Source organism: Apodemus sylvaticus, chromosome X, assembly GCF_947179515.1.
Source record: "Apodemus sylvaticus chromosome X, mApoSyl1.1, whole genome shotgun sequence".
In the NCBI taxonomy this organism is placed as follows: domain Eukaryota; kingdom Metazoa; phylum Chordata; class Mammalia; order Rodentia; family Muridae; genus Apodemus; species Apodemus sylvaticus.
In genome coordinates, this window is record NC_067495.1 from 17817165 (window position 1) to 17840371 (window position 23207).

The 23207-nt window shown below is 43.1% G+C and overlaps 2 protein-coding genes across 6 annotated transcripts in view; one reads left to right on the plus strand and one right to left on the minus strand.

Moving 5' to 3' along the window:
- Nucleotides 1-42: 42 nt before the first annotated feature.
- Nucleotides 43-16579, minus strand: Apex2 (apurinic/apyrimidinic endodeoxyribonuclease 2). The gene is made up of 6 exons (XM_052171453.1): nucleotides 16311-16579; nucleotides 15455-15538; nucleotides 14592-14772; nucleotides 13930-14076; nucleotides 13188-13257; nucleotides 43-1244 (listed from the first exon to the last, which is right to left on the minus strand). Exons 1-6 carry the CDS (start codon nucleotides 16462-16464, stop codon nucleotides 330-332), a joined length of 1551 nt encoding a protein of 516 aa, XP_052027413.1. The 5' UTR covers nucleotides 16465-16579; the 3' UTR covers nucleotides 43-329.
- Nucleotides 16580-16617: 38 nt separating this feature from the next.
- Pfkfb1 (6-phosphofructo-2-kinase/fructose-2,6-biphosphatase 1) overlaps nucleotides 16618-23207 on the plus strand; it is a 50298-nt gene continuing 43708 nt past the window's right edge. The window contains exons 1-3 of one of the 5 annotated variants that reach the window (XM_052171456.1): nucleotides 16618-16808; nucleotides 17322-17421; nucleotides 18248-18379. In XM_052171456.1, the coding sequence (XP_052027416.1) occupies nucleotides 18352-18379 (28 nt within the window). In that variant the 5' untranslated portion in view covers nucleotides 16618-16808; nucleotides 17322-17421; nucleotides 18248-18351. Of the gene's footprint in view, nucleotides 16809-17321; nucleotides 17422-18247; nucleotides 18380-22723; nucleotides 23071-23207 lie in introns of those variants that run through there. The other 4 variants (XM_052171457.1, XM_052171458.1, XM_052171455.1 and 1 more) reach the window with 4 other exon arrangements.

Sequence of the window (23207 nt, forward strand, 5' to 3'; positions counted from 1 at the left end):
ACTTTTTAGAGTGCATCTAAAATATCCACTCAACATGGTATATTGAATCAAAGACGCGAACTTTATTTATGAACGAAATGTTATTTATGCCCCAACAAGGGCAGAAAGGGTTTTAATTAGTTCCCTGCTCCTACATGTACAAAGAGGAAGAAACAGAGATGTGAGAAGGGGAGTGGCATTAGGGGAGAAGGGAAGGAAGGAAGGGAACAGAGAAGAGAAAGCAGAGAACTAAAGGAAGCCTCAGGGAGAAGACATCTTCAAAGGCAGAGACCTGGCATCCGCCCCCGTGCATGGGGTGAACACGCAGACATCCCTGTGCCTCAGTCTGTTCAGCTGGGCCTGCTCCAGAGGAAAAAGTTACAGCGGGAGGAGGGGTCACTAGGAGGACCTCGGGGTCTAGCACACATGTAGAAATGGCGACCGAAGTTGGGTCCTGCTTTTTTCACAGTACGCATTACACATGGCTCCCTGTGGCCTCCACAGAGGGGCATGGGCGAGGGCCCACTCAGCATAGACTTCCAGAAGGCAGTCCTCTCTTCCTTCTCATCTTTGGACTCTGGAACCTTGTTCTTCGCTTCTACCACTGTGGCTGTTGCCACCTCTTCTGCACTCTTTGGAGTTGTAAGAGAGCCCACCGGAGGCAGGGTGGGCAGTTCCACAACAGAAGTTTGGGAAAGGTTAGAGGAAGGCTGGAAGTAACTCATCAGGTTTTTCTGGTTTCTTTTGGGCCCACCTTGACTTTTCCGAAGCCTGGTTAAATGCATTCGGGCTTTGCTTGGCTGTCTCTGTGCCTGGATTTGATGGCTGGGCTGCAGGACTGGCTGTTCCCGCACAGGATCTTGTTCAAGAGGAACTAGGAATCGAAGAATCTTGAGCTGGGTACCTGCAAACTCAGGGAGGAAGCGGGTACACAGAGCTGGGCACTGTTTTGCTGGCACACAGGATACATTTAAGACAGCTCCCACAGGGCAGTGGTCAGAGCCCATCACATCAGGGAGTAAGAAGGAGGCCTGGAAGGTATCTATGACCAAGGCCCTATCTCCCAGTACATAGTCAAGTCTAGAGCCATAGTTGAGATGGCGTGCACCACTGACCACTGACCAGCAGGTGAAAGCCCTCTGCTGTTTTGGATGTAAGTAGCGGTAGCTATCCATGAAGAGCCCTATGTGGGGTCCAGCCTCATTCCCTGGGTTACTGAGCAAGCCATCCATCCACTTACGCCCTGGGTCCTCTTCAAAGCATTCCTGGGAAAGGGAAAGGGAATGAAAAGCCAAAACTAGATCCTTAAAACAGGATGAAATTTAGACTAACTGCTTCATTTTACAAATAAGAAACTTTGGTTATCCTAAAGAAGATTCCTGTTCAAGGTCATATAGCCCAGACCAGGAAGAGCTAGGCTTTGGTTTCTTTTCTTTCTTCCTTCCTTCATTTATTTTTATGTATGGGTGCTTTGCCTTCATTGTCTGTGTACCATGTGCATGCAATGCTCATGGAGGACAGAACAGGTCATCAGGTTCTTAGGAATTATTGTTCTGAGCAACCACGTGGAGGCTGGGAATCAAACCCAGGTCCTCTCCAAGAGGAGTAAACACTTTTCACAGCTGAACCATCTCTCCAGCCCCCACAACATGAGCTTTTAAATAAATGATGCCACAAATCAAAGCCTGGGGTTAAAGAGAAAGCTCAGTGCTTAAACATGTTCTACTCTTGCAGAGCACCTGAGTTAGACTCCAGCACCCATACAGATATCTCAAAACCACTTGTCACTCCAGTTCCAGGGAATCCAATGCCTCCTGGCTTCTTCAACGGGCCCCCCACAGACACATAACTTAAAAATAAATCTTTAAAAAAAATTCCTCTTTGTCTTTCAGTCTATCCCACACTGTGCTTACCTTGCCAAACATGAAGGTCTGTTATTTGCTTAATCAAAGTAATTCCTAAAACTGTTTTTCAAAAGAGATTGTCAAACAAAACCAATCATAAGGGTTCTACCTGTAAGTCCAGCATTCGGGAAGCTGAGGCAGGAGAACTGGTGTGAATTTGAGGCCACCCTGGGCTGCCTGTCCTGCAAGGGTAAAGAAGGACAGGAAGACTAGACAAGCAGCTCTTGTGGGAAGCAGGCACATGCCATTATTTGGAAAGGACTGTACACATCACCTGCAGGGGGGCCATTAGTTTGTTTGTTTGCTTTTTCTAGAACAATGATAAAGGTGGCCTGGAGACATCTAAGGTAGTTCTGAACTAACTGAAGAAAGCAGAATGGTACTCAGTACTATCACAGGAAGCTGAAAGAAAAAGAATTATGAATGAAGAATGAGGAAGGGCGAGACCAAAGGCTTGCACTTGGTGGTGTTTATTGTCTTTACCACACTGCTATCGCTTCATATTAGCCCAGGTCTGCCAAGAGTCATGACTACGTTTCCCTGGCTCTCTTAAAAATCAACTAAGGAATCTTCCCACATCCCCTTTCTGAAGCAACTCCAGGGATGAGCTGACTGTGCCACCACTGCTCATGCCTTTGACAGGGTTAGATACAATCTATTTTCATTCATGCTTTCTAGATTATAACTCCTTCCTCAAAGCAAATCCTAGAAAGTACAACTTCTCTTCTCCCTAAGGCAGACTACATAAACTACCCTTTCCTCACATTCAGGTAGCCTGTAAGAGATTCTTGATCTAAACCTTGTCTGATCTTAGGGCATGGGACCCTCTAGTCTAGACTCTCCACCTGGGAACCCAGTGGAAGCAGGCCAGCCATCATCATTCTCCTTCCTGTTAAACACTGCCATTCCCCAGTCTCATTCCCAGCCCTTTGGCAGAATGCTTGCAGGGGATGGTCCTCCCATCTTACCTTCATTCCCTGGACACTTCTCCAAACCTTGAGGAAAACCCAGCTTGCCTATTTCCTGTAGACCCTTTCAGCTTACCTACACCTTCAAGCCTATTCCTGTTCCTTTGTGCTGACACCTAAAAACACTCTCTACTGGGAACCCAGCGTCCACACTGGCCTGGGAAGCAAGTAAGCCAACTTCAGCCTCCTTCCTGTCCTCCACTGCAATTTCCCCAGTCCCATCCCCAGTCTTGTAACAGATCACTCTGCCTCTGTTCCCTGGGGACTCCACCAAAGCTTGTGGCAGACTCAGTTTGCCCCCTTCCTGTGGACTTCTCAATGCCCCTTCTAGTCCATCTCTTTCCTGTGCCAGCCTCCAAAACCCGAAAAAATCTTTCTACCAGGAACTTTCAGTAGCTAGAGCTGGCAGGGATTCAATTAAGTCTATCATATTACAGTTCCTGTCTTCCATCACAATCTCTTCATTCTCCCTCTCAGCCTGGCAGCAGCCTGCTGGCAATGCCCCTCCTCCTACTTTACCTTCATTCACTGGAGACCGCAACACCTGGTTCACGTCTGTCTGTCTAGATAATTCTTTGCCCTGCTGCAACCTACTTGTTAGATATCCCCTTCCCACCACACGTCCCAACTCCCTGTTTTTTGGGTTTTTCTGGATTTGGTTTTTTCAAGACAAGGTTTCTCTGTATAGCCCTGGGTTACACTCTGTAGACCAGGCTGGCCTCGAACTCAGAAATCCGCCTGCCTCTGCCTCCCAAAGTGCTGGGATTACAGGCATGCGTCACCACCGCCTGGCCGTCCCAACTCCCTGTTAAGTCTACTTTCAGTGTGAAGCCTCTCTCAGTCTTCTCTCCTAGGACAACACTATTCTTCTCTGCCAACCACTGGCCTACAGAAGCACTCTCTATAAGGCAACATATACAAAGCTATCACACTTTCTTTCCTAAGACCCAGACAGAATAACAAAATCCAAGGAACGGAACACCCATCCAACAAAGGCAAGACCAGATATCAACACCTATAATTATAATCTTCCTAATCCCAGATATCTAAACAACATAAAAACGCAATAACAGCCAAGACAGGATGTCTATCCCAGAACCCAGTATCTCTACTATAGTAGACCCTGAGAGAAATGCAACATAACTGAAGCACAAGACAAGGACTTCAAAATATCTATTATAGATAGATCTGTCCAAAGACCTAAAAGAGGATATGAATAAATCCCTTTATGAAGTATGTGAAAACACACACAGTGGAATAAACTAATGAAAATGGTTCAAGACATCAAAGTAGAAATAGAATCACTAAAGAAAACCCAAACTGACATAAAACCAGAAATGATTAATTTAGGAACTTGAAAAGGAAGCATACATGCAAGCCTCATCAACAGAATATAAGGCATGAAAGAGAGAGAACCTGGAGTGTTCAAGGCAAAGTAGAAGAATGGATACCTCAGTCAAAGAAAATGTTAAATCTAAAAAATAAAACAAAACCAAAAACAATCCAGGCACAAAATATTCAGGAAATCTGGGACTCTATGAAAAGATCAAATCCAAAAAATAAGAGAAATAGAGAAAGAAAAAGTATACTGCTCAAAGGGGCAGAAACTATTTTCAACAAAACATAGAAGAAAAATTCCCTAACCCAAAGAAAGAGATGTCTATCAAAGTACAGAAGGCATGTTGAACACCAAAAAGACAGGACCAGTAAAGAAAGTCAACTGAGCACATAATAATTGCAACTCTAAACCTACAGAACAAAGAAAGAATATTAAAAGCTTCAAAAGAAAATGACCAAGTAACATATAAAAGCAGACTTGATAGAATTATACCTGACTTGTCAAAGGAGACTCTCAAAGCCATAAGAATCTGGACATATGTTCTACTAACTCTGAGATCATAGATGCCAGCTCAGACTACTATACTCAGCAAAACTTTCACTTTCAACAGATGGAGAAAGAATTCCACAATAAAACCATATTTAAATACAGTTCTACAGAAGGTGTTAGAAGGAAACCTTCATTCTCAAGAGGCTAACCACACCCAAGAAACCTCAAGGAATACATAATCCCTGACCAGTAAATCAAAAGGGGAGAAAAAAATACTATAAAAACAAATTAATGGGAATCAATAACCATTGGTAACTCTCAACATTAATTGTGTCAGTTCTATAATAAAAAGTCACAAACCAAATGACTGGATTTGAAAACAGGATCCATCTTTCTGCTGCATCCAAGAAATATACCTTATCATCAAAGATAGACATCACATTATGGTAAAAGGTTGGAAAAGAAAGTCCAAGCCAATGGACCCAAGAACCAAACAGGTACAGCCATTTGCATATCAAGAAAATATCAAGAAAACCAAAATTTATCAGAAGCAATACGGAAGGACACTCATACTCATCAAGGGAAAACTACACCAAGATGACATTGCAGTTCTTAACACTGATGCCACAAACACAAGGGCAACCAAGTTTGTAAAAGAAACACTACCACAGCTTAAATCACATATTGGCCCACAAACACTGACAGTAAAGACCAACTCTGCTATAATCCCTTTGATAAACCATGATGGCCTGTGTTCATGATGCACTGGTACAATAGTGGCACAAAAGTCATGGGAGTAAGCAACTACTCTCTGGTCGGATTTAAGTCTCACTCCATGAGATGGAGCCCATGCCTGACACTGCCTTGGTGACCGAGAACCTGAGATTAGATAGGCCAAGGACCAAGGGAAGAGCAAATACTACTGTTCTGCTAAATGAATGCAACAATATAATGACTCCTAACAACATTCTGCTCTACCTATAGATCAGTACCTTGCTCAGCCATCATCAGAGGTGCTTCCACCTGTGGAGCAGGGAAGCAAATACAGAGAACCACAACTGGACAATGTGTAGAAAATGAAAGACCTTGGAAAACTCAGTCCTAACTGAGCATCTTCATCAAATTCTCAAGGCTCAGAGAGACATATGGAGGAGAAAGCAGAAAGATTGTGGGAGCCATAGGAAATGGAAGACAGCAAGAAAACAATTTCTTCCACACTCATATGTGGACTCGGAGAGGCTGGGGGAAGCTTGCATAGGGCCTCACAAGTTCAAGCCAGATAAGGTCCAGCACTGAAAGTGGGAAATGACATGATCTCCCATCCCTAACCACAAAGTTAATAGGTAACTGCTCACAAAGGAAAATTAGTTCTCTCCAATGGAGTCTTGCTATATATGTTAAACACATTGAAGAGCAGGGCAGGTGGCCAAGACAAAACAAATACAATGGCATTTTGTAGATCTTTGTCTGAGATTTTTTTTAAACCTTACTGGCCTTTTGCTAACATATTATGGTTTGCAATTTTGTGTTTTGATGTTCTCTCTCTCTCTCTCTCTCTCTCTCTCTCCTCTTTCCTCCCTCCCTCCCTCCCTCCCTCCCCTCTCTGCTTCTATTTGTTTTGTTCTATTCTGTCTTTTCCCCTGTTTTGCAAAGAAAAAGAAGGTACGCAACTGGAGGGGTGGGGAGGAAAGGAGGATCTGGCACATGAGAGAGAGGAAATGATGATCAGAATATATTGAATTAAAACAATCCATTTTAATAAAACAAGAGCTTCATTCCAGAGGCTCTGTGCCTGAACCACCAAGGACAGAATGATGAAAAACCTCCACAGGCCTTGATGGATTTCCCTATCCTACTTTCAACATTTATCCTCACACAGTGAAGTCTCCATGAAACCCCAAACAAGGCCCAGCAAGCTTCTGGACAGCGGACCACATGCAGGTACAAGAACACAAATGAGGACTGACTTCTCTGTGTACTGGGAAAATGGCCCACTCCAACTCCACAGGAATAACAAGAGCTTGACACTTAGGGCCCTTTTAGACCTTCCTCTGCATGTATTTCTTTATCTAACTACCGGTTTATATCATTTAATTTTTTCTCTTTAGCTAAGTTTAGATGTAAGTTATAGTGGCTGCCTGAGTACTTGCTTTGCTCTAGCAAATTAACTGAACACAGGGACAGGGTTATGTGAACCTCGCTTTACAGCTCAGAAGGTCCATCTGTGACTGACTCTGAAGAGCTGCTTGCTTGCCAGGGGGCAAGGAGAAATCCCCACACCTTTTGAGTTCACATGGGGGCAGAGAAAAAGCAGGTAGCTTTTTTTTCTAACAAAGCACTCCTTTCTATGAGGATGGTCAAGTTGAGGAGTTTTGTTCTACTCTGGGGGTAGTGCTTCTCGAGCTTGTGTGCATAATAAGTCTCGTAGGACTTTTCAAACAACCCAGCACCATGGCTCTACACATAAGAGATTCTGATTACGCTGTTTTGGTGTAGTACTAAGGTATCACTATGCTTGCTTTAATATGCAGTCAAGGGTTCGAGAAACGCTGGCCTAGAGGGAATGAGAGGTTCATATGAGAAAAAAAGAAGGCTGCTAATTTGGGTGAGAGTGAGAAAAGCTAGGATGAAAAGAGCTTTTTCAGTGGGCCGAGGAAGAGAATGTGCAGAGACACTGGGGATGGAAATGGAGACAGGGACCTAACCAGAAAGCTGTCCTTAAATCTTCACCATGACTACAAAGAACTCTGCAGCCCTACCTCCTGCCACTCACCTTTCCTCCCCCTGACACTATAAAACAGAGAATTGAAGTTCCCCATACCCTAAAGTTTCTACTAACCTCTAAGGATTTAGCTACCTTCTGCTATCTGACTGATGTATTTGCTTGCCCACCTAGAAATGCTACTGCAACCCTGAAGGCACCAATTTGAACTAGACAACAATGTATCTTATGTTTGTGAATGGTTTATTCACAAACTGAAGGCTTAGGGTCCATGAGTAAGACTGGACATGTTTTCCAGCATATGGGCCAGGACCAGGTCAAGGTAAGGTCAGTGCTCTCTGTTGAATGAAAGACTAAATCTAAATTCTTTTAGAGTGGTATTTCAGTGGGACTACATAAAATTTAAACAGCTTCTACACTGTGAAGGAAACAATCACTAGAGCAAAGACACAGGAGAAAACATTTTTTAAATACTCATCTGACCAGAATTACTATCCACAGCATATAAGAATCTCAAACAAGCCGGGCGTGGTGGCGCACACCTGTAATCCCAGCACTTGGGAGGCAGAGGCAGGTGGATTTCTGAGTTCAAGGCCAGCCTGGTCTACAGAGTGAATTCCAGGACAGCCAGGACTACAGAGAAACCCTGCCTCAAAAAACCAAAAAAAAAAAAAAAAAAAAAAAAAAATCTCAAACAACTGAATATTAAAAATACGTCTGATTGAAAAATTGAAATATAATCTGAAAAAATTTCTCAAAAAAAGAAGATATATAAGTGGACATGATATATATGACAAAATATTTAACAATATTATTGGGGAAATGTGAACCAATTGCAGTACGGTAAGTAGCATCTCCTTCTCATCCTTGTTAGAACAGCTTTTATCAGAGAAAAGAAACAGATGCTGACAACTAACTATACAGAGAAAGGAGAACTTTCATACACTTATGAAAATATAAATTATTCCCATCTTTTTAGAAAATGGTATGGAAGGTCTTCGAAAAGTTTAAACCACTACATGATGCAGAAACCCCACTTTAGATATATATGCAAAGAAAATGAAATCAGGGAGCAGACTGTGGGCACGAACTCCATAACCAGTCCCACAACACCCAGAGGAAGCTCCACTCCCAGGCACTCTAACACACCCAGGATCATAGATCAGAACTGAGAAGGACTCAACATCTGTCCCAACACGGGAGGAACTGGGACCAGCAGAATCCAAGGGCCCAGGAACCCCACCCGACCAGTGGCATGGGTTGCTTCCAGTCTGGGCCAGTGCCCTTAACAGACCTTGGGCTAGAAATCCACAACCAGTCCCACAACACCCAGAGGAAACTTTTTAGAGCCTGCCACTCCCAGGCACTCTAAAAAGCCCAGGATCCGAGGATCCCAAGATCCCAGGGGCTTTCTCACACCAGGATCTCAGGATCACAGGATCCCAAAACCAGAGGTTCACCACAAGAGTTAAACTCTGAGGAGTTCTGACACAACCAGGATCACAGGAAGGACAGGCTCCAGTCAGATATAGCGAGGGCAGGTAGCACTAGAGATAACCAGATGGTGGGAGTCAAGCAACAAGAACATAAGCAACAGAAACCAAGGCTACTTGGCATCATCAGAACCCAATTCTCCCACCATAGCAAGCCCTGGATACACCACCACACCAGAAAAGCAAGATTCAGATCTAAAATCATGTCTCATGATGATAATAGAGGACTTTGAGAAGGGCATAAATAACTCCCTTAAAGAAATACAGGAAAGTCAGGCATGGTGGCACACGCCTTTAATCCCAGCACTTTGGAGGCAGAGGCAGGCGGATTTCTGAGTTCGAGGCCAGCCAGGTCTACAGAGTGAGTTCCAGGACAGCCAGGGCTATACAGAGAAACCCTGTCTCAAAAAACCAAAAAATAAATAAATAAAAGAAAAGAAAAGAAAAAAGAAATACAGGAGAACACAGGTAAACAGGTAGAAACCCTTAAAGACGAAACACAAAACCCCTTGAAGAATTACAGGAAAACATAATCAAACAGGTGAGGGAAATGAACAAAACCATCCAAGATCTAATAGTGGAAACAGAAACAACAAAGAAATCACAAAGGGAGACATCTCTGGAGATAGAAAACCTAGGAAAGAGATCAGGAGTAAGAGATGCAAGCACCACCAACAGAATACAAGAGATAGGAGAGAGAATCTCAGGTGCAGAAGATACCATAGAAAACATTGATACAACAGTCAAAGAAAATACAAAATTCAAAAAGCATGTAACCCAAAATATCCAGGAAATCCAGGACATAATGAGAGGACCAAACCTAAGGATAATAGGTATAGAAGAGAGAAAAAGAAAATAACAGACACAGTAAAACTAACAGAAGTGATGAACCAAATGGATCTAACAGATATTTACAGAACATTTCATCCTAAAGCAAAAGACTATACCTTCTTCTCAGCACCTCATGGTACCTTCTCCAAAATTGACCATATAATTGGTCACAAAACAGGCCTCCAAATTAAAGGGCCAAAAAATATCTTCAAAAAATTATAGAAGAAAACTTCCCTAACCTAAAGAAAGAGATGCCCATGAACATTCAAGAAGCCTACAGTACTCCAAACAGACTAGACTAGAACAGAAAGTCCTCCCATCACATAATAATCAAAACACCAAATGCAATAAACAAAGAAAGAATATTAAAAGCAGTAAGGGAAAAGATCAAGTAGCATATAAAGGAAGACATCTCAGAATTACACCAAACTTCTCACCAGAGATGATGAAAGCTAGAAGATCCTGGGCAGACCTCATACAAACCCTAAGAGAACATAAAAGCTAGCCCAGACTGCTATACCCAGCAAAACTCTCAATTACCATAGATGGAGAAACCAAGGTCTTGCATGACAAAACCAAATTTACACAATATCTTCCCACAAATTCAGCCCTACAAAGGATACTAGATGGAAAATGCCAACACAAGGAGGGAAACTACACCCTAGAAAAAGCAAGATAGTAATCTTTAAACAAACCCAAAACAGATAGCCAAACAAACATAATTCTACCTCTAACAACAAAACTAACAGGAAGTAACAATCACTTTTCCTTACTCTCTCAACATCAAAAAACCCTTAACCAGACTAACCAGAGGGCACAGAGACAGTATCCAAATTAATAAAAATCAGAAATGAAAATGGAGACATAACAAGGGAAAACATGGAAAGTCAAAAAAGTATCAGATACTACTACAAAAGCCTATACTCAACACAACTGGAAAATCTGAATGAAATGGATAATTTTCTAGACAGATACCAGGTGCCAAAGTTAAAACAGAAGCAGATAAACCATCTTAATTAACAGTCCTATAACCCCTAAAAAAAATAGAAGCAATCATTAATACTCTCCCAAACAAAACAAAACAAAAACCAAACAAACAAACAAAAAAAAAAACACAGGATGTGATGGGTTTAGTGGAGAATTTTATCAGACCTTCAAAGAAGACCCAATACCAATACTCTATTTCACAAAATAGAAACAGAAGGAACACTACCCAATCTGTTCTATAAAACCACAATTACACTTAAACCTAACAAAGAAAAAATAAAGAGAATTTCAGACCAATTTCCCTTATGAACATTGATAGAAAAATACTCAATAAAATTCTTGTCAACCAAATCCAAGAACATATCAAAACGATCATTCACCACGATCACATAAGCTTCATTCGCGGTATGCAGGGATGGTTCAATATACGGAAATCCATCAATGCAATCCACTATATAAACACACTCAAAGAAAAAAAGCACATGATCATTTCATTATATGCTGAAAAAGCATTTGACAAAATTTAGCATCCCTTCATGTTAAAAGTCTTAAAAAAATCAGGAATTCAAGACCCATACCTAAACATAGTTAAAGAAATATACAGCAAACCAGTAGCCAACATCAAACTAAATGGAGAAAAGCTTGAAACAATCCCACTAAAATCAGGGACAAGACAAGGCTACCCCCTCTCTCCACATGTATTCAATATAGTACTTGAGGTTCTAGCTAGAGCAATTAGACAACCAAAAGAGGTCAAAGGAATACAAATTGGAAAGGAAGAAGTCAAACTATCACTATTTGATTAGATGATATGATTATATATTTAAGTAACCCCCAAAATTCCACCAGAGAACTCCTGAACCAGATAAGCAACTTCAGCTAAGTGGCTGGATATAAAATTAATTCAAACAAACCAGTAGCCTTCCCATACTCAAAGGATAAACAGGCTGAGAAAGAAATTAGGGAAACAACACCCTTCACAACAGAATTCTTGCAGCCAACCACTGAGCTGAGAGCTGGGTCCTCAATGGAGGTGTTAGAAAAAGGACTGAAGGAGCTGAAGGGGTTTGCAACCTCATAGGAAGAAGAACTATCAACCAATCAGACCCCCCATAGCTCCAGGGACTAAACCACCAACCAAGGAGTACACATGGCTCCAGCTGCTGAGAGCCTTGTGTAGCAGAGAACAGCCTTGTCAGGCATCAATGGAAGGAAAAGAGGTCCTTGGTCATATGAAGGCTCAATGGATGCCCCAGTGTAGGGGAACTGAGGGTGGGGAGGTGGGATTGGGTAGGGTGGGTGGCGGGACACCCTCATAGAAGCAGGGGGGAAAGGCGATGAAATAGAGGATTTCCGGGAGTGGGGGGAAAACGGGAAAGGGGATAACATTTGAAATGTAAATAAAGAAAATATACAATTAAAAAAAGGAAAAGGAAATTAGTTTATCAAAGAAACTTCTGAAGTCCTGTTCAGTATCCTGTGCAGTATCATTTACTACAACAGCCCAGAAACACAAGCAACCTATGTATTCATTAATGAGCAAATAAAGAAAATAAAATATGCATACATACTACAATACCATTTAGCCGGAAAGAAGATTTTTGTTGTCGCCTGCAGCAAAATGAGTGGAACTGGAAGACTTAAAAACAAGGGAAGTGGGCTGGAGAGATGGCTCAGTGGTTAAGAGCACTGACTGCTCCTCCAGTGGTCCTGAGTTCAAATCCCAGCAACCTCATGGTGGCTCACAACCATCTGTAATGGGATCCAATGCCCTCTTCTGAAGACAGCTACAGTGTACTCACACATAATAAATCTTTAGACAGGAGTGAGTCAGGCCGGAACAAGCAGAGGTCCTTAATTCAATTCCCAGCAACCACATGATGGCTCACAACCATCTGTACAGCTACAGTGTACTCATATACATAAAATAAATAAATCTTAAAAAAAAAAAAAAAACAAGGGAAACCCATAATGATCAACGCCATGTGACCGCATTCCTGTTTTACCGTCTCAAAAGGTAATCACATGGAACAGAGAATAGTTGTCACAAGAGTCCAGGAGTGATAGGAAGAAAGGGGTACAGTGGCTGGTTACTGTGAACAGTTTGATAGAAGGAAAAAGCACCTAGTATTCCATAGTATAGTAATAGCTGGCAAAAGTTTACTATATATTTCAAAAAGTTTACTATATATTTCAGGTAGTAGAAAAAATTTTGAATGCCCACACAGAAAGACAAAAGTTTGAGGAAACAAATACGACAATTTATCCCCATTTGACCATCATGTCAAATTTTTATGTGGTACTCCATAAACATGTACAACTATCACATGTAATTTCAGATTGAAAATAATCATATACTCAAACCAAGCATTATTTTTTTCCATAAAAGAAGCTACCTCTGGTGCCAAACTCCCAATTTTGGCTGACTGGGTGAATGAAACAAAACCGGGGCCTATGGTTTAGAGGGAACCTTACCAGACTACTTGCATCGCAGTGGTCAATGGGTCGGTGGGCTGTATTCAGGTCCCCCAGGATTATCACATGACTGAAAAACACAATGTGTGACTGTCAACTGGATGTTACAAAAGAGGATTCCCATATACTTTTCTCCCAGGGCCAAGAGCACAAAGAGGCTACCTCCCACCTAGAGGCTTAGATACCAATTATTCATAGCAATGTGCCTCTTCCCTTCTCCCATCTTGAACCAAATCCTGAGCCGCAAAGTTATTCTATATGACGTGAGTACTTCAGTGCTCTCTACCTGATGTCTTCCTTCTCACCCTTCAAAGCTGAGCTCAGATACCACTTCCTGGAGGAAGTCCCCCTTGATTACTCTAACCTACTCCCACTTTCCTGTCTATCCTTGGAACTCGGAATTTACCCCTATCACCTCATCTTGTCCTCGAAGATCTTCTCCAGGGTACGGATTCACATGGGCATTTGACAAAAGATGACAGAGCTGTGCTGCCTTTGAGGCTCACAGTAAGAGAAGAGCCAGAATAAGTGCCCAGAGAACAAAGCTCAGAGTTCATGTCTCTTTACTCTGTCCTCCCAGTTCAGCATGACCATATCTGATGTCAGTTCAGCATGACCATATTTGATGCTAGACTATAAAAGGACCTCAACGACAAAATTTTATGTCCTTTCATAGAGCATGGCACAAGCCAGCCACCAAGATGTGTTCAACCAAAGCTGGCTGTCTAGATTGACAATATACCTGCCGGCTGCCAGGAGCGCTTCTGCTCGGATCTGCAGCAGGTGATAGAAGCGCATCTTAAAGGTCAGCCTCTCAGGCTTCCCAGGATCCGCGTGAGGGCAGTAGACATTGATCAGGGTCAAAGTCTTCTCCTTCCCTTCCAAAGTGCTGAGGAAAAAAAGAGCCCCACAAAAAGAGGTCAGTTTCAAGTCTCCCCTTCATACCCATCCACCATGCAGCTTCTAGTTAATGGTTGTCCATGGGATGAACAGAAAAAAAAAGGGTTGGGAGAAATAAATAAGCAAGTCTTGGGGGGAATGGGCTCTGGATAAGGCAAGGAGGGCATAGTACCGAGGCAAACTGGGTGAAAATGCTGCCATTCCATGACTATAAGATACCTAGAAAGAAATCGACTTAAGGTAGTGAGTCCTGGGCTGGCTAAGCTATTTTTGAGGTAATTAAAAAGCAATACTTCCAGGTCAGTCTCCCTCTGTACAGAGAGGAATACAAGGCTAAGAAGCATGAATTTTCCAAGATCACGCAGCCCAGCCAGGACTAAAATCCAGGAAGGCAAGTTTGGGAACTTGGCTATAGCGACTGCATACCTATAAAATGGGCTTTATATTCTGGACGCAAAGACTAGAACCAATGAGGGCCTGCAGTAGGAGGATATAGGCTATTACCGGATCTTATGTTGTGTAAGGAGGGCCCGGCCCTCACTATCCAGAGCCCGGAGTTCCTCCTGGGTGAACTCATCCATATTTCCATAGCAACCAATATCCCCATTCAGGGTGGCAAACACACCACTCAGGCCTTCTTCAGCAGCTACTGGGGTAGCACTGTCCTTACAGAAGGTAGCCACACCTGGGGACAGACAAGAGCATGCTCAATGGGATTGGCAGCCAATATATTATTGTACACACTATCCCGCTCCAAGTGTCTCCACAGGAACAGCTTTGGATATCTTTGTCAAATTTAACGATTTCAAAAATGTAAGAACAATCCTCCCAGCTCAGGGGCCATACATGGCTCTGTAGAGTCTGAAGCATCTAAACATTGCCTGAGGCCTCAGTTTCCTCTTTTAGAAAACCCCACAGAATAATGTTATATTTTACAAGAATAATAGTAATGTATTTTACACATACATAGCAAATGCTGATGAAATATTAGCTATTATTATTACCACATGTAAGACTATATCTAAAGCCTTGTGAGAGCCAAGAAAATAACCATTATCCTCATTTTCTCAGTGAAAAAAATCTGAAACACAAAGGGAAAGCAACTTGCCAGGAAATAGAGTGATGATGTAAGCCAAGACTTGAACCCTGGCAGTTAAACTCATGCGAGTAACCATGGCATTACTGTGCTTCTGAGGGCTAAAAGGAAACTTGGTTGCATAAATATGAGGTTTCATATAACCTAAGATTATGCAGCATTTGCTTTAGAGTTGAAAAGTCAAAATATATTACCTTCTTATTAAATACCAAAACACTCCTTTTTCTCCATCACCAATGCTAACATATATACCCCAGAAGACTTCATTTACCAGAATAGCCACTACGGCTGCGGCTGAAGCTGAAATAGGAGTTATAACCCTCCACAATAGCCAGGGGCTCTGTCAGTACATCTCCTGAAAAAAAAAATGTAATATAAAGTCAGAGGTAAATTCACACTGTGGACCCATAAAAGACTGGAATTACAGTTATAGGCTAGTATATATCAGAGCTATAATTGGGGAGTTGGGAGGAGAGGTGCTTATGTTGACAGGAGCTAGAGAGATGGAAAAGTCAGGAAGGAAAATGATATTCAAATTACACAGGGAAGTTGAGTCTTAGCTAAGTCTTGTGGTCTAGATGAAAGTATTGACAGAATGCTGGCAGTGGAGACTGGGGACCTGAAGGGAGAGTGGGAGGTAGGAGAGGGAATTAGAGAATTCGGGCTGGGAATGATGGGAGAAGAAATTAGGTCTAAATGTGGGGTAAGACATCAAAGAGGAATGAATCTAGGGCTCTGAAGTGGGGAGAAACAAGAAACTGGAGATACGGGAACAGAAATTAGTGTCTGAGCTAAGGGCTGAGATTAGGTGGCAATAAGGACTGAGGTGGGGGCAGGAATGGAAAACATCCATCCTTAGAAGGATCAAAGGAGAAAATTCAAGGCCCCGAGTTGGGGCTATAGAAATGAGTGGGAATCTGTGTATGAGGGCTTCAAAAAGCAGGCCAGGAGTGAGAATTAGGGGTTCTAGCTGGGGTGGGGGGTGTCTGCGAGAAGGATCAGGCCTTCCAGGTGGGTATAAGGGCAGGATTCTAAGTATGGGAAAAGCGGAAACACGAAATGAGAAGGAACAAAGGTCAGTAGCAAAAGGAAAACAAGGTAGAGCTGCTCGATTCGCGCGTGCTCACTGGTCACTTTGGTCTCCTGGAGACAGACAATATCAGCATTCAGCTCGTCCAAAACGCGTCGCAAGGCCGTGGGACAGTTGCTGGGTTCCTGGCATGCAAGGCCCTGCAGGGGACTCCGGATCCCATTGATGTTCCAGCTTACCACGCGCAGCATTTTTGGTACACTGTACCGTTTCCCAAAGGAAGCTTAGGCGGGCAAATGCATTGCTGCCCGGAAGTGAGCTGGCTCCCCGCCTTCCTCTCGCGTTTCCACGGCCGTTCTCAGCCGCTCCTCCGCCCCCTCCGACGGCGGGACGCACGCAGGGCGGGACTTCGAGTTCAGTTCTCTTAGGCGGGAGACGGAGCTAAGGTGGAGGCTGTAGGAAACCCGGGCTTGGTCGTAGGAGCCTGTAACCCCAGTACTCAGGAAGCTGAGGCAGGGTCAGTAATGAATTCAAGGCTAGCCTGGGCTACATAGCAAGACCCAGACCAAAACCTGGGAAGAGTAACTGGTGAGAGGTGCGTCTCTGGTTGAGCTCCTTCTCTTCTGGCAGCAAGCTGGCCTGGACGCCCATCTGACTGCTTTTCTCTACCACAAAAGTCCCCCTGGTGCGCCAGGTTACTTACAAATGGGATTTTGTCACTTTGTCAAGGGGCAGGCCTCTGGGGAAACAAGCCCAGCCAACGCCCTACCCGGATCGAGACAGAGCTCCGGCTTAAGGGAGCGGCCCCTGGCGGTGGCTGAGGGGCTTCTGCCCCTGTCCTTTTGGGCAGTGGCAAAGGGAACTTTCTCAGTTAAGCAGTTAAGAACCTAGCTAGCCTGTTTTAATGGAGTCTGGAGGAAGGAGACTGCCTCAAATCCTCCCTATATAGCCATATTTGTCTTGACTCTCAAAGCGTAAGATAGACTTGAATTTGGCTCCATTTCTCAGATGAGCAAAATCGAGGCCTAGACCATTTAAGCTCCAGAATACTACCATTTCCCGATGCAGCTGTGGTTTTCCTGTCTACACTGTGTCCTTTCATTCTTAGGATAATCCAGGAAGAGGCACTGAAGCTAAGTAGAAGTTGAATAAATTCGTCTCAGCCTCACAGAAGTGGTAGAGCCAAGATTTAAACCCTTCTTAATCAGGTAAACAATTGACTTTCTGTCCACACACCTCTGTATTTAGGTCTTTTTCAGTGGGCACCACTGCACTTTCTGGTCCATTCTGGCACAGCATTTACCACAGTGTACAACTACCATTGATTTCCGTTGTCACTAGACTGCCAACAGCGTGAATGTAGTAGCAGTCTCTGACCCAGCTTATATGATAACAGAATAAATATTTAGCAAATGGATGAATAAGCAGGGCAGTAGCGATGAGTTCTTGACTTATTTTTTGAGACCACAGAAACAGAATTAACAGAAATCACCCAATTTCCGGGAAAACTAACTTTGCATCCTGAGGATTTTTTTTTTTCACTGAAAATTGCTACAGAGTTATTCCCACTCAGTACACACACCCTCAGAATTTCTTTGGCTGCACAAAGAGCCAAAGTGGGCTGTTTCCCCACCCCCAGAAGACTTAAAGGTCACTAGTTATTGTCATCAGAAAAACAGCTCTGTAATTAAAATTCTATGCTTCGAGCTTTTCCATGCATTGGGAGTTACCGATTAAAGATCGAATCCCAGGAGTAGGTTAATTAGGACAAGGGAGATGAATATTTTTCTTCATGTTGCCAGATTCCTTTTAAGCAAGGGATTTTGCCCATACTACACTAAAGGCAGATATATATAAAGCTTTGTCCCAAGGAAATCCAGTGCCTTGTTAATATTAGTACTGACCTTTGGGGCAAGGTGAACACATGGTTGGACTGAAGAGAAAAGGCTCTGGGCGGCTCAGGAACTTCCTTGGCAAGCACAGCAGCTAATATTTCAACACTGCACACACCCCTTAACAAGGGTGCTTCCTCAGCCTTCCCAGGAACCAACGGATGTCTCCGGGTTTCCTATTTGATGCCATCCACCCGACCTGCTTTGGGGGTCTGTAAATGCAAGAGAGCCATTGGATAATTAGCGATGGAAGAAAAAGCCTCTAAAAGAACAGGTAGGTGAGCGTAAAGGGAAAGTAGACAGGTCTTTTACAAGTCAAAATCCTTGTTTCAGGCTGCTTGGAAGATTTTCTTGGCATAGGAGTTTGATTTAGCTATTTTAAAGGGGATAGGGGGGTGGGGAATGATGATATGTATATCTGATTCAACTGTCGACGTTTTAGTTTTAATTACTTATTTTATTTATTTACATTTCAAATGTTGCCCCCCTCCCTATTGTCAGTATTTTAAAATCCAGTTGTACTTGACATTTTAGGACACTGGCCTAAAGGTCAGTCCCTTATTATCTTTGACATTCCAATTTTTGTTTTATTTTTATTTTTTTTTTAGTTTTGGGAAATGAGTCTAACTGTGCTTTCCATGGGGGCCTGAAACTTTCTGTGTAGCCCGGCCTGGCTGTGATTGTGTGATTTCCCCCAGCCCAGCTTCCTGTGTAGTATATGTATATTTTTTAATTAAATGCACAATAGAGAGTATATCTCTGACCTCTCCTCTAGTGTATTAAGTCGGGTTGATTTGCTATGAAACTTTCACAAGTTCTTTAGTTTCTCTGGGAAAATAGAAATGAAAGCCCCTAGCCGACTTCCCACAGAGGACTGGCCTGATGATCAAGAAAGTGTGGAAGGCAGAATCCAGAGTTCTTTTGCTTCAGGGCTTTCATGCTATGTCTGAGATTCATGTTCTTGGCTTTTATATGACACCCACAGGTAGCACCACCCACAACTGTCTACGTGCTCTCCTTCTGACTGACTATGGTCAATGGAGAACCCCTCCTGAGACGAGAATGCAAGGAGCTTTGTGGAGCAGACATGAGTCTGAAAACAGTGGCATAATACTGCCAGGGCAGTCGCTAAGAACAAAGGGATTCTAGGCTGCTACCACAGAAGTCCTGATATGGGCTCATACATGAATCTAGCCTGTAAGCATGTGATCATCCACCAGCCTTCTAGCCTATAACAAATGCATTCAGAACCACGCATTTCAAGACTTACCAATAAGGAGACCCCATTTATGACTTTACTGCCCATCTGTACTCTCTTGATGCTTTAAATGAGCTTCCTTTCCACACTGTATATAGAGGTGGGAGGAGGATCTGTAGCTCCGCAAATGTCAGCTGCATAGTTTTCTTCCCTAGAGATAGTTCTGCTTTATGGTTCATCTTTGAGCCTTGTGTGTGAATCTGATGCTGAGTGAACCCCATGTCTATAACCAATACATTAAACCTTCGTAGAATTCCAAAATTTTATTCTGTTCCATCCTAAAGTTTTAAGATTTTTTTTTCAGATGCTACTCTTTACCTCAGACAAACCAGCTCCCCCATCCACTTCCCTGAAAGCTGTTATAATATCTACCGTGGTGAACTGGGATTTCTTGTTGCCATGTTTATCTCTTCTGCAGCAGAGAGATGTAGATTGTGAACATAGTCACTAACCATGGTCTTCCCTACCAGAGCCTGAGATAGACAGTCAGCAGATCACAGAGATCCAGGCCCCATGTTCATGGAGCCCACAATCTACTTAGGTACCAGACATCAGAGAAACCCTAGCTCAAGTAGAGGCACAAGGCAATGTGAGAACTGAAGGCCAAGCTTCTCTCAAGGCTACAAGGCTGACTTTCAGAGAAGATAAACACTGAAATTTGTCTTGATGAGCAAGAGAGAGTCCAGTGAGAGGAGAAAGCACTCCAGGCTGAGCAGGAGCCTATAGGCAGGAAAATGCTGTGCTTGAGGGCCCTGTAAGTTAAACATGGGGGGTCTGGAGGATAGAAGACTGACAGGTAACTTGGGACTTGATTTAGAAGAGGTTTCAATGCTAGTCTGAGGTATTTCTCTAAGGCTTGGTTTTTGTTTGTTTGTTTGTTTGTTTCTGGTCTCCGAATCAGCAGCAGCAGTGAAGTTTCATAGTTCTAGGCAGGGTTAAATTAGGATGTCAAACCTGGACCCCAAGTTTACCCATTCAGACCTTGTCAGAGGCCTTCTAGCCACCTAGCTCAGATTTCTTGTTACTAAAATTATCTTCCTGATTCTTGGCAGTGTTGTAAGGACAAAATTGTAAACATAAAAGACATGTTCATGATGTTGGCTAGATTACCTTGGGCAAGCCATCCCCTCCTCAGACCTATTTCCCTGCGCTATTATTACTGGGAATGTTTGAAAGAAACAAATAAAATTAGCAAAATGTTGCTTTGTGGGCACTGAAAAACATACAAAGTCTTTGTAAGATCATTAAAACAGACTTCCACTGATTATCTGACTTACTAGGATTAAGAGACTTGTGTCTTGCAAAGTCTATTTCTGAGACTCTAGGAAAACCTTGTTTTAGTATATTTTTACTCTAAATTGATACATAATTATTTATAATTGTGTAGTACTGTATGATACTTCAGTGCAGGCATATAATGTACAATGGTTAATTGCCATATGTATCACCTCAAATATCTATTATTTCTCATCTCTACCAGCTACTTTGAAGTACATAATTATCTGTTATGAACCATAGTAATCCAAATGTGTTCTAGAATGTCAGAAGTTATTTCTCCTATTTACCAGAATCTATCCTGTTTATTGTTTTTTTCTTTCTCCCTCTCCTTTTCCATACTAGTCTATAGTGAGTTCCTCACCAACCTCTTTTTAAGTTTGGCCAGTAAGTGAGTACATGTAGTAGCTGATGTTTTATGCCAGACTTAAGTTAACAAAACCTAGAAACGAGTTTACCTTTCTAATTGATTCTCCGGAAGTCTTTACAGTATAAATGTTAATCCTGTGTCATAATAACGTGCTAGAACTTGCAGATGACTTGCAGGCAAAAGATGAATCATTTCCTTCCCAAAGAAGCAACAGTGTTGAATAATGGGTATTCAGCATTCCCCAAGTTTCTTCATGTGTATCAATACATTGGCTCTTTGCTAAAATGAAAATTAACCTTTCCTATATACTAAATGAAAAAGCAGACCAAAACAGAGACCAACTTAGGCACTGAAAAGTTTAGTCTTCTGCCTATTCTCTTATATCTAGTAATGAGCAGAAGTGGGATTCCACCCAGATAGTATGGCTCCAGATTCCATTCTTCTTAACCACTATGATCCATTGCCTCAGTAGGGCTCCTTGATATAGGTAGGCTTTGATGTTGAAAGTCTTCTATGATGTATGCACAGCAACTGGAGTGGCTCTAACCCTTGTATAGACTACGATTCTGAGAAGATATTTTGAGGAAGAGTCTTAAAAGGCAAAGTAGAACTGGGAGCATTTGAGGGCAGGGACTGGAGATTTCTTTTCCCGAGAGATTGCCCTTGCATAGTCCGTCTCAGTGGAAGAAAGTTGAGCTTCCTAACACCCAATCACTGGAGGTTTGCTGGGGGGTGGGAAGGTTCCAAAGAATGAAGTAAAAGGGCACTTGGACATCTTCCAGGCAAGCCGTGCAGTTACATGAATTCTACAGATAAAAGTCTCAAAATAACTGGGGGAATGGCAGTGAGAGTGGGACAAGCCAAGGGGAGACATCTGGATGAGATGTCCCTGGCCTGTGGGTTTGTGCTATTTAGATATAGACACCTCCATCTAAATAGACGCCTCTTGTTCTTCACACTCTCCTCAGTGTGGTTTCCACCGCTCCTAAGATGCCATCCCAACACCTTGACTCAAAGAGCTTTAGCCCGGGTTTGAATTCAATTCTGATGCCCTTAGTGCTGGGTCATCTCAGCACTGGCAGCCGGGTGAGCTGCATCTACTTATCGGCTCTCTGCCCAGCAATGGCTGCCTTCGCTCTTATTCCCAAGGTGTCAGATTTACTCTGATTTATTTAACCTTGGCTGGAGAGAGTATAAAGATGATCAGATAGTGCCAATCTCTTTAGAGTGCCCAGGACAGCTCATTTTAAGAGGGAGAGGTCCCGTGAAGAGGCAGGGAGCCGACTCCAGGGAAAGACAGTTTTACAGTGCCGTGTCGAATAGGGTGAGCAGTGAGGTAGTGAAAGTCTGCTTCCAGTTTGGGCCTTTAATTGCTAGCTCAAAACATTGCATTTTGAATTAGGAACATTATGCTTGTGGTTTTGTTGTGGGGGACCTTGTAATAAATCTCTGTTTCTGAGTTGGAGCTTACATTCTGATTAGGCCTGCTTTTATTTTTTTTTTTTTAATTTCAAAGTTTAGACCTATCTCCATCACCTTTGTCATGCCACACAACACAGGATGTAAGCACATGATCTTTGGTCTTTTATTTGCATACTCTACTAGTCCTGCCTTCATTGGCGGGAAGTAACTGGCCAGACCTGGGCTGTCTTGCTGGCTGCCTTCCTTGCTGGGCTCCAACTTATCTTCTATGTACATAGCCCTTGGAGTTCAGAGGCCTCTGCTGACTTCGGCTCGGCCTCCGGCTCTCAGCACCCACATCCCCACTTGTACATCCGGGAGCAGAAGAAAAAGAGGGAGCTGGAGATAACCGTGAGAGGCTCAGAAGCCCAGTGCATCCCCCCCTGTCTCAGCCCTGCCCACCTGCTGCCGTGGTGGCCACAGCAACAGACAAGACAGCTAGGAACATAGGAAGTGAGGTCCAATACCTTGTGGGCAGTGGTGTCTTTAGCTGCAACGCCTAAGATGTCTCAAGAGATGGGAGAACTCACTCAAACCAGGTTACAGAAGATCTGGATTCCACACAGCGGCAGTAGCAGCCTGCTGCAGCGGCGAAGGGGCTGTAAGTGGGGGTTGACATTTGTGGGTGGTGGGGGCGGGTGGGTCTAGAAGAACAAACGGTGCTTCCCATCTACCCCTACCCTCACATAGAAGTTGGGACAGATGATCAGTTGAATGAAATTGCTAGAGTAGAACAAG

Excerpts from the sequence above, each read along its gene's own strand:
- Apex2 (XM_052171453.1), bottom strand. The coding sequence starts at position 16,464 with ATGCTGCGCGTGGTAAGCTGGAACATCAATGGGATCCGGAGTCCCCTG. Across the intron at positions 15,539-16,310 it reads CCAGGAGACCAAAGTGACCA|GAGATGTACTGACAGAGCCC; the intron begins GTGAGCACGCGC and ends TTTTTTTTTCAG. Across the intron at positions 13,258-13,929 it reads GCGCTCCTGGCAGCCGGCAG|TCATGTGATAATCCTGGGGG; the intron begins GTATATTGTCAA and ends TGTGTTTTTCAG.